Source organism: Saccostrea echinata, unplaced genomic scaffold, assembly GCF_033153115.1.
Source record: "Saccostrea echinata isolate AGI-Se365-2 ecotype Australia unplaced genomic scaffold, CSIRO_AGI_Sech_v1 ptg000018l, whole genome shotgun sequence".
Taxonomy (NCBI): domain Eukaryota; kingdom Metazoa; phylum Mollusca; class Bivalvia; order Ostreida; family Ostreidae; genus Saccostrea; species Saccostrea echinata.
Window position 1 is genome coordinate 142,394 of NW_026889767.1, and position 12,176 is coordinate 154,569.

The 12,176-nt window shown below is 33.9% G+C and overlaps 1 protein-coding gene across 1 annotated transcript in view; it reads right to left on the reverse strand.

Moving 5' to 3' along the window:
* Window positions 1–775: 775 nt before the first annotated feature.
* Window positions 776–12,176, reverse strand: part of LOC133189420 (uncharacterized) — an 80,307-nt gene continuing 68,906 nt past the window's right edge. The window contains exons 4-5 of the mRNA XM_061324794.1: window positions 1,375–4,516; window positions 776–803 (exon numbers count right to left, since the gene is read on the reverse strand). Of these exons, the coding sequence (XP_061180778.1) occupies window positions 776–803; window positions 1,375–4,516 (3,170 nt within the window). The remainder of the gene's footprint in view (window positions 804–1,374; window positions 4,517–12,176) is intronic.

Below are 12,176 nucleotides of genomic sequence, written 5' to 3' on the forward strand. Positions count from 1 at the left end.
ATTAGAGACGATACATATCAAAAATACATGAATTCCAAGCTTATCATACCTATTTTCCAATATCTGATATCGTTTTCCGTACGCGTTCTTCTAAAGTTTTAGATATTGGCGATCTACGGTAAATAAAGGTATTCTGTAAAACGTTACAAAAGGAGAAACTGATATCAGATATTGGAATATGGATATGATGAACTAGACATTTTGGTACTTGTGATATGTTTTCAATTTTTTAACTTAGAAATCATATACGTAAAGCAAATGATTTATCTTTACATTCATATATTCCTTTGGCAGCTTTTTTCGGGAGGGGTAGTCTTGTCTTTAGCTTAATTTCTTTTTTGAATCTGATTCAACAGAGGGTATTTATCCCTCTGTTCACTCACATAAAACGTTGCTAAATTAATGCTTATGATTTTCCAAACAAATATATTTTATATGTAGATTGCATACGATTTTAGCATATTAATAAAACAAGACAATTAAAAAAATCAATAAATTTCTATTCTATCTAGAGTTATATCTGAAAACCTTGCAATTGATAAATTTTTTAAGTTATCTTGACTCTCAAAAATAAAAATAAACTGTTGATAGAAATCATTCCGAAAACACAGCTAACCTTAAGTGTAGAATCATCACAATTGTAATATAATCAACATATTAAAAGAAATATGTAATACAAAGAAACCAAACTGAGCAAAAGTTAAGCATTATAGTCCTTATATAGAAAATAATACTATTTGTCCACGAACATTCTCTGCAGCAATCGTTTGTTTCACTAGTGTTGTTGCTTCTGTGGTCTTAACCTGTGGTCATCAAATAACCTGTTATGTATTTTTAAGGTTTATTTGATTTTGAGCGAACCACAAAGAAATATCTTATCTTACAAAGAACATTCACATTGGACGATAAGGAATCACTTAGCAAAGTGAAATATCACAAAAATATTGTATGACTGGCACAGTAAGTACATCAATCATTAAAAATAATACAAAAAATCTGTTCATAACTAACATATAATCATGTCTATACCAGTGGATAGGTTGAAACAAAATGAAGATTAATCGAGATATTAAAGTGTTTCTAAAAACAAATACAAAGACAAAGTAACAAGTAACTTTCATCACCAGTATTCTTAAAAAACAGAACAACTTTCTGTGCACTTCACCAACACTATCTGAACATAAAATAGTTGAGTTGGGGTTGTGCATCGCGAAATTAGAAACCCCAGTAATAACAAAAATTAGCATAGTGACCTTCATTGCTTTAAGCATTTTTAATTTATATTTGCAAATTGATTTTCTAAGAGGATATGGAAAATAAATAAGGTAAATGCACAAACAAAGGAATACGCAATACAAATTGAAAATTGTTTGCCCAGTTTGGTTTAAAATGTAATGTGAAACAATTCCTATTATAACCATTGCAATGGTAATTTTTTCTGAGAAATATAAAAGTAAATTTTCTGCATATAAACTACTGCGTATAGATATATTTTCCTTTCCTTCGGACACAAACAACTTTGCTAAACTACATAAGAATAAAGTCAATCTGTTCAATAAAAGAACAGTGAGGAAATGTGCATAAACCAAACAGCGAAAGTGGAGCAATTCAGAGTCACTGGCAATAGAATTAGGTTTCCAATTTACAGGAGATCCCATGCCAACACAAGTGTTACCTACAATTGACAGATAAAACCACACTATGAAAGAAAGAAACAGAAAACCCCAAGCCGTTAGATACAATGCTTCCTTTTTTATAAAGCTTCTTGTTTTTGGACATGCTAACAGTTTTTCTCCCCTCTCAACTTCACTTTCTTCAATAGAAAGAGAGACAGTTCTGAAATGATCTATAGGAAGGTATCCATTATTACATCGAATGCGCGGATCTGCCCCATGCCGTAACAGTGATTCCACTGCGTCAAGACAGCTCGTCACATTTGTCATCCGTATTATCATGGAATGTAATGGAGTATTCCCTTTACTGTCAATGGTATTTACGCCACTCCTATAGCTTACAAACATCCTAGTTGCAGCAGGGATGAATTTAAATGTCACAAAAAATAGTAGACATTTCTTTAAAGACGGGAACAGTGTTAACTTTTCTTCATGGAATTGATCTAAGTTAGCACTTAGAAGAGTTTCAACCATTTCTTTACTTCTTGCTAAATGAAGAGGAGTTCTATCCTTGATATCTCTGAGAAAAGGATTGGCACCGAATTTCATTAACGTTTTTGCTGCATTTACGGCATCACATGAGGCGGCTATATGAAGCAAGGTTATACGCAGGTAATTTCCATTAAAATTTGCCAAAAGACATCTTCTTGTTACAGTTCTGTATCTACCTTGAAATATTAGGCTATGCAAACTTTGTCTTTTTATTTTGAATATTTTATGTATCTTTTGTATGTCATTTTCATAGATCGCATTACAGATCTCAACGAAATCTCTCAACATAGAATTACCCGTAGAAACTGTTTTCAGATCTTTCAGAAACAAACCCAGTTGGTCGTTTATTATACTTTTGTTTTTGAATAACCCAGCCAATGGAAATGCGATTCTGAGATCATTCCTTGCTCTGCCTGACACTAAGAGCGATTGAACAATCTTTGAATTTTTGTTTAGCAATGCCTCTTGTAAAATAACGTGTGAGTTGATCGGTAAGTCAAAATGAAGAAATTTATCATAGATTACAGCACCGTAGCGCAACAAAACAGAAACAGCTTGTTCATTATTTCTTAATACTGCAATGGCCAACGGGGTTCTTAACAGGAAATCACAATAATTAGCATCACTTCCTCTACTTAACAGCAAGATTAACATTTCAATTTTGTTAAACCAGGATGCCACAAAGGAAGCAGTCCAACCAAGAACCTCGTCTGTCTGATCCACATTAGCTCCTTCCTCTATCAGCACATTAGCCATTGCACAATTATTTGTTTTTGCGATTTTGCACAGCAAAGGAATACCATATTGGTCGCAGGATTTAACATTTCCACCTTTGGAAATGAGTAATCTAACTATGTCTATATTTTCACCTAATACAGCTAAATGTAAGAGGTCAGTTACATGAACTGAAGTATATCTTTTAAAGAAATATCTGAGTCTACTCCTTGGGCCTTTATAAATGTGATTAAACAGGGAAAAGCAGCCTGTTGCAACTAACCAGTGAGTGAAGATGCTGTTTTTGTCTTGTAAGACTTCTAGCATAACATGCGTATTTGTGTTTGTGATATTTCTGAACTTTCTTCCAACTTGTTGCAATGATAATGTTAAAGAATCTGTACAAGGCAAATGTTCAAAATCTTTTAGGGAAAGGTTACTTTTCTGGAGGTAAGACAGAAAATAATTCACATAATCTCTGCTTTGTAGTGGCTCGCTGAGAAGAACATCACGAAATTTTCCGTTCATTATTTCTGTCTGAATTCTCTTCGCAAAAGCATCATAGGATGAAGGTTTAAGGATTAAAACCTCTTGATCGACTTCGTGACATTCCTGAAGCACAACCCTTTCTCTTATAAATTCACGTTTACAACACTGAAACATTATATCTGGAAAGCACGAGCCAAAATGACAAGCGATTGTTTCTTCAAGCCTATCATGAATGAAGAAAAAGGGATTTTCTGATTGAACAAAATTACCTGATACAGATAGCAGATGCTTATAAAGGCGCTTTCTTGGAATTGATTCGGGTACTTCGCATGCTTGCAAAATTAGCAAGAAATCATTCTTTCTTTGACATTCACAAGTGATATCATAAAAAGATTGTAAAGTTTTAGTTTCAAAAATCATGTTCAACACCAAAACACAATAAACCTCCTTATTTTTCTTTTGCAGCCGATCTAACTCTTCTCTAAAAATAATTGTTGGATTGGAGAAAAACTTAGCTTTCCTCTTGAAGAATTCAGGATTCGAGAAAAACAAATCACATAATAAAGGAAATGCGTATTGGCAGCGACAAATCCTCTCAATTTCATCAGTATCGATATCATCCTGTTTGTTTCGATGTGTCATATAATTTCTGAACATTTCTTTCTTTTCCATAAGAGACAGGACTAAATCATTTGAATCAAGATCAACAACTGTTGAATTAAAAACCGTTGAAATAGATAATTCATTTATGTCGTTCTGTAATTGTCTTCGCAAAGTACATAAAAGTTTTGCGCTGTTATCCTTAAATATCAATTCAAGACGATTATTTATTCTTTGCCACGATTCCAAAATCACATCATCCACTCTGTATTTACCAACGATATCATCGATAATTAAAAGCTGCTTTCGAGTACTGAATCTTTGAAAAAGAATGTCGCTAGCATAGCTTACCGGAATTATTTCAAATCCTTCTTTCTCAAGCAAGAGAGATACATATTTCATTGTCGCTGACTTTCCAGAACCAGAATTTCCTACGATCATGATGGTGCTATTGCTTCTAATTTTTTCCAATACTTCTTTCGTACCCCTGGTTTTATAAAAATCCTTTGCATAAGCCCTCCATTTCTCTACTAAATTTATCGTATTTTCTGTAAAAAAAATATTTAAAAAATTAGATTTTTAAAATCATTGTTAAATATCAAATACTGTTGGTGCCTTCGAACGGCATTAGTCCAAGTAAATAACACTCACACACACACAACCTCACGAACACACACATGTCATGAAGGTTATTAGGTTATTAGCAAAACAATTATTTAAAAAGTGTGTAAATCTGAAGACATATATAAACGTTGATAACATTTTTGATTTGATAAAAAAAATCCAAGGCATATTCCAATCATAATTATGCAGAACGTTAGCTGTTGCCACTTCGAGAATATGAGGTTTGCCCTAGCGATTGCAATGTTTTTGACTGATGTCATTTTTCTAATATATAAATCATTTTCCATCATTTATACAACCACTTTGCTCGAACATTAAATAACCCCACTACCGAGCAGTTTAGTGATTGCAAATGCTTGCTTATTCTTTATTGCATTTTGTTAAGCGCCGTGAGAGTGTACTGCTAAGACCCATATTCCTTATGAAAAATTTGAGCACATTAAACCCGAATTTCTATCCAAAATTCAATATGTTTCCGAAAAATGATATTCCACCTGAACTGATCTACAATAAGACCATACTGGATTACATTACATACCCGTGTCAAACTGGACCATCAAGGTGCAGGGCTCAACAAATATTCCGATAGTAGGCTTACATGACAAGTGTCAGAAAACGGCAGTTTTCGCAGGTACGTTTTGTTTCACTTATTCATTTACGTTTTCATTGAATGTAATTGTACAAACAAAAACAATATTATGTAGGCACTCTAACAGGAGATTTTATACCTGCTCATCTAATCTACAAGGTGAAAACTTCTGCATGCTACCCCTGCCTACGACTTTCCAATAGCTTGGCATATTACGCAAAGCACCAACCACTGGTTTAATAACATGACACAGCTTGAGTGAAATATATGGAGATAACGATCAGTATTAAAGTTCAAAAGCCCATTAAACATTACAAAATAGGTACAGAGCAAACACGGACCTCCAAAACATCAGAGGTGGGATCAGGCACCATGGAAGAGTGAGCATCCCCTTCCGACCGGTCACACCCGCCGTGTGCTCCTTGTCATGATCGGGAAATAGCGGAAAATCCGTCGATAATTCAGTGTGTAAATAATGGCCTAACAATTATTATGAAAAATGTCAGTCAGCATTTGACTCAATGATAAATTGTTTTTGCTGACAAGGTCATTGTATCGACCATAGAACTTACGAAATGTTGACTTTAAACGAGACTGCTGATATTCTTGTTTCATCAACTTGTTTGTCAAAAATTTACCTCGTTTTAGAAATTGTACATACGTAGAGCATGCTCTTGCATATCGAATCAACTGAGAGATATAAATCCCGTATGCAGGTGATGAAGATGTATTGCCGCATAAGTAAGGGAAGTTGACGATTGAAAAGTTAAAGTCATCACGTTTATCACAAAGCTTTATTGTTAGATTACCATTAACGTCTTTTTCAAGTAAAATATCCAAATATGAAACAGATGTGTCAGACTCTGTAGTATCTTTTATCTCAAGCTCACCGGGATATATCGTATCGACATAAGAATGGAAATAACCATTGTTAATTGACAATTAAGTACACGTCAAAGATTCACATGCCCCATATCCGAAAAAACAAGACTTAGACTTCCAGACTCACAAAAAGCATTATATATTTTTGATGTACTCGGGGCGCAAAATAATGTTTTAAAAAAATAGAATTTGCATTGTGTTTATACCCGCAAACTGCACTAATCGTTAGCAACCGATGGATCTGACAGTGTAAAAACTGTAAAAGAAAAATAGAAGGATTCCAAAAATTTTACGCATCACAAAAATCAAAGCAGCTAGAGAAAGGTAAAGCAGACAAAACGTTGACCCCCATTGTTTTCAGACTTTCATCTCTGAAGCCATTGTCTTCAGAATGGTTTGTACAAGTTCACGCTGAAATTAAACCCGACAAAAGGTTGTAAACAAAGGATTCGAAAAAAGGGGATTGCTGAAGCTGTTGGATACAAGTTCCCATCTTGAAAGACAGATCTCGAGCTTTCACATTTTTACTAGCGGTATTGATCAAAGAGCAATTAAATACGACTAGGTAAATGTCTGATACGTTTTCTAGTGATGAAGTTTTACTGTTACAATTTCATGCTTTAACTTTCAGTGTTTGAATGTGAAAATATTTTATCATTTTGACTTTCATTTTATGATACGAAAATAAACACCAATGGACCACAATGCTCACCTGAGTCACTTTGGCCCTGCTGTTCTGCATCAGCTTTTTTCCCAAAATACATGTACTTTTCTTTATTTTTGATCGCCTTTCGTGGCCCAACCCTGTATACCTGGCTGTGATTTGACCAAAAATGAATCTACACTACCAGAGGATGCTTCCATATTAATATGATTCATCTTAGATTTGCTCTCAAGGAGTTTTAAATATTTCCTATGTAATCCCTTTTGTGCCCCCCCCCCCCCCGGACTTCCAGAGGGTCATGATTTGAACAATTTAGAACCTACACTACCTCAGGAAGTTTCTTCGTAAGTTTGAGCTTTCATGGTCCTGTGGTTATTTAGAAAAAAAAAAAACATTTTGAAAGATTTTTCATATATATCTATGTTTAACTTTGATTTCCTCTTGTGGATCCACCCTACCTCAGGGAATATGATTTGAACAATTTAGAATCTACACTTCCTCAGGAAGCTTCCACATAAGATTCATCTTTTCTTCTCCAGTGGTTCTTGAGAAAAAACTTTTTTAGTGACCCATCCTATTTTTTCCCTTAATTGATTATGTCCTCTTGGAAGGAGGATTGTCCCTTCAATTTTAAGGATGTACATGTAGAATCCCCGTCACCCAGGAATGCTTTGTACCCACTTTGGTTAAAATTTGCCTAGTGGTTCCTGGAAAGAAGTTGAAAATGGGAAAAGTTTACAGACGGCGCAGCTCTGTTAAGGCTGCATAAAGGGGGCGGGGCCTAATTTATACGGGAAAAGTTTACTGTGACATCACACAAATATAGCAATTCCTCACAATATCAGAAAATGAAATAATTTGCGAATCTAAACTGCATAAGAGTAATGAACTACATCAAAACTTACCACTGCATTCATTTTTGTCGCTAGTTAAATCCCACACAGCAAGATATAAACAAGTCACTGATCGCAATGCACTTGTCGACATGACGTCATCATGGTAAAGTTTGACGCATTTTATGTGCAGTGAGAGGCGGATCAAGTAATTTTTTCACAGTGAAAAATGCATTTTATTATTAAACAGAATATTATTTGAAAATCTTAGGTAGACCATTAATACAAATCCGAAACATTTGTTCAGTGTCATTATTTAAAAACTATCGAGAGAATGTTTTGAATTAATTCTACCGTGTTTTGTCTACAGGGTGTGCATGATTCACGCCGAGGTGCCTCATGAAATCGCCTTTCCGCAAGAGCATACACTTAATAGATCTTGACCATTTTTTGAATATACATAATTGACATATTCCTTAACTTGAAAAGTGCTGCTGCTTTCCTGAAATCAATAGCATAACTTAATAAATACATAAAATACTTGGTGAAGGTCACACATACTTCGTCATTAGCAAGATAACATGAAATTTAAACTAATAAAATGCGAATTCTGTTTAAAGCAGCAGCACTTTCCATAAACTACAAGATATGTAGAAACAATCTATTACTTAAATTTTTAATGTTAACTAGGGTATGCCCTTGCGATATTGAAATTTGTTTGTGACCTACATACAGTACACATTACATGCATTTTTCACGTGACTATCAAATAACGTGACCAAACCAAATTCAGTACAGAGCGAGGTATACAATGTTATTTCAAAGAATGTTAAAGTCATAAGATAATATAGTACCTTTACAAAATTAAAATTCATTTTAAAAAGGTATGTATTTATGCACGTTTATATTCTGCTGATTTCTACGAAGTACGCCTCAACAGTGCTGCGGGACAGACAGCTAGCTAGCTAGCAAGACAGACAGCTAGACAGATGGACGGACGCCATACAACGGTTGATCGGAAAAGCTCAGGTGAACTAAAGGTTGTAATGTGCGAGTTTGGTTCTTTGAAGTATTTTATCCCTGAACATCCGATTTACCGTAAATGATTTTTTGTGGTATAATGCAACCGCAGAAATTAATTTGCTTCTTTAAGGGGGTCAAATTGCAGAAATTTCAAACCGCAGAAAATACCCGTTATACTGTACTTACTTTAAGGTATGTTTTTACTGTAAATACTCAAGGATGTCGTTACACTTCCTGGTTTGCAAAATATATATATGGTGCTGTAGGTTTACAGGAATTATTCTTCAAAAGCAGCTGAGTGGTCATAAACACACACAATAAATAATTATTTAACGATGAGAAAACATATTTTTCGAGTCATTTATTGGCATTCAAATACAACGAAATTAAGTAGTTTAAACAGAGTGAGATACGTTTGACGGTAAGAAATTGTTAAAAAAATGATCAATATAAAAGCACTTAAATTCTTTTCATTTTATCGTCGATAAAAAAAAATCCTACAAAGACATATCAGATAAACTTTTTATAAAGAAATAGGGCGTAAAAAGCGAGGACGATCCCCGCTATGAGACACTGTGTTTCTCAATTTTCAAAGTTCACGGGAAAGTTTCATTTTTCTAAAATTATGTTTTCAGTAATGTCATCTTCAACATATCTGATTAATTTATTTTATTGATTGACTTATTAATTGATAATTTTTTTTTTAAATTGACAGTTCAGCATATTGAATGGAAAATTGGTTTATTAGATTCAATAAATAATTTTTAAATATGAATGGGTCAAGTCTTCATTCTTCACTAAACGACGGAAAAGTAAAAGTAAAATTATTGTCATGTTTTAAAAACATGAAGTCTGAACACACTCTATATGAAAATCGAACTTTTCTGAAAAAAAAGTATGCTTCAACAAACTCGTTTATTTAAATCACACTGACACACACCAGTTGTTGGTAGACTTCGTGGCTTGGTGGTAAACGCGTTCAGTTTTCCGCCTAACTTAACTTTGGAGGGAGTTCGAGTCATGTGTAAACCTTATTTTCTTTTCACATACCGTAAACATATATTTAAAAAATAAATCATTTATCAGTATGTTATTCAATAAAATAAAGAAAGCAAATGTGTAAAAGATTATATTAACAATACAATTTTTCATGGACTTTTTGAATTGAAAAATGCCTTTTTAGCTCATCTGAGCCGAATGCTCAAGTGAGTTTTTCTGATCAAAGAGTTCCGACGTCTGTCTGTCTTCTGTAAGCTTTTCACATTTTCGACTTTTTCTGAAGATCAACTGGGTCCATTTCAACCAAACTTGCCATAAAGTATTCTTGGGTGAAGGGGATTAATTCAAGTTTCTTCACATGAAGTGTCGCGCCCTCTTTCTAGGGGTAATAATTAAGAATTCGTGAGAATTTGTTGGCATTTTTAAAAAATCTTCTCAAGAACCACTGGATAAGAAAAGATGAAACTTATGTGAAAGCTTTATTACATATTCTAGATTCACATTTGTTCATATCATATCCCAGGGGTAGAGCTGGGCCACAAAAGGGGGTAAAAATTTTACATAGGAATATGTAAGAAATGGTTCAAAATGACTTTATAAGAAATGTCTTTAAAATCTTTTTCTAGAGAACAGCAAGGCAATGATTAGTCATAGTATCCTCAGGTAGTGTAGATTCAAGTTTGTTCCAATCATGACCTCTGGGGGTAGGGCAGGGTCACAACAGAGGGGATCAAAGTTTTTTTTATCTCTAAAAATCTTCTTCTCAACAACAGCTAAGCCATTTTTAGACATATTAATAGCGATTCTCTGTAACCACTTAAACTTCTTTGCCACGCATGGTCACTGATTTTGATGAAACATTGCCCATTTTTACAACCTGACACCAGAAACATATATCAAATAAAATTTCGTTGCTATGTGTATTGGTTGCCATGGTAACACCCAGAAAAGTTGAAAAAAAGAGATTTTCAGCTACTTTGAATCTTTATTAAACCTTAATAAAGACTAAGAAAAACAAACAAACCATTCTCCCAAAAACATGACACCTTGTTGCCACTTATGCTATAAAGAAACTATTTAGAATTTATCTGTAAGCAAGTGGTAACCATGGGTACATTTGAAATACATTTTAGACGCTGAAAAATGCTGAAAAAAGCTCAATATTTACAACAGCTAAGCCATTATTAGTCGTATTAATACAGAAGTATTCTCAGGTAGTGTAGATTCAAGTTTGTTCAAATCATGACCACGGGGGTAGGGCGGGGCTACAACAGTTGGTCAAGGACTACATAGGAATATATAGGTGTAATGGTTAAGAGGCATTTGGGTAAAACGCATTGAAGACTTCAAATAGTGGAATGACCTGACAACCCTTGGAATGGACTAGCCTAAGGGTATATAAGGCAAAGCTTTGGAAAGTCAGGCATTCAGAAGGTAGCTGTAGAAGTTGGATGGTGAATCAGTAATAAAGAAGCTAAGGTATTCCATCCTAATAGCAAAAGATTCAATAGAATTGAATATATAACAGATGGTAGTTGTTGAATTCTAAATCTGTTTGGATATAATTCCCATTTATTACTATTAGCATGTAAGGATGGGATGTGTCCTAATTTATGACCTTGAATTTTTGTAAAAGATATCTCCATCTGTTTTCAATAAATAAAAACAATCAATTTGAAGAAACTTATCTCGTAAAAAAAATCGTTTTCAGTTGTCATTCTTTTTCTTATGTGTTTTAGTGCTTTTTCCCACAACAGTATTGGTATTATTTGAATTTTTATTTAAAAAAAATTTGCTCCATAGACTTCAATGCAATCTTTGTCAAGTATTTACCGCTTATTGAATTACATTTTTGAAACTTTTTCTTAGTAAATCCTTTTATTACTGTAAAATGCTTTATATTAATATCAGAGCATTATGTACGAGACTCGTATGTGATGGACATTTAAGGATAGAGGATGAAGAACCTTTAGGGAAAGAGCAAAATAAAAGGATAAGAGTTATAAACACCAGTGGCCAGTATCCTAAGGAATTGGTGTTAAGCTCCGAGTGTAGTAAATCTGAAGAAGACTGAGTCAACTGGTTCTTTTCTATCCATAAGAACCTGGGGGAGAAACACGGTGCAAGCAATACCTTAACCAGTCCCTATATCTAGATAAGAGAAAATTTAAGTACTGTGTGATTTACCCTCAGACAGAGCTGTCCTTATAATAATTCCAATCAATGACTCAGACAGAGTAAATGGAAAAAATATATATCCCTTGTAAGAACCTGATCATATGGTTCATACCATTACATAAGAAATATCTTTAAATCTTCTCAAGAACAACTAAGCAATATTAGTCATATTTATACAGAAGCAACCTTACGTATTGGTATTGTAGAATCAAGTTTATTCAAATTATGACCCCCAGGGGTTGGGGGCATAACAGAGGGTGAAAGTTTTGCATTAGAATATATAGGAATCATCTTGAAAAAAATCTTTTACTCAAGAACAGCAAAGTCATCATTAGTCATATTATTAAAAAATCATCCTCAGGTAGTGAAGATTCAAATTTGTTCAAATTTACGGTGGGTAGGGTGGGGCCACAATG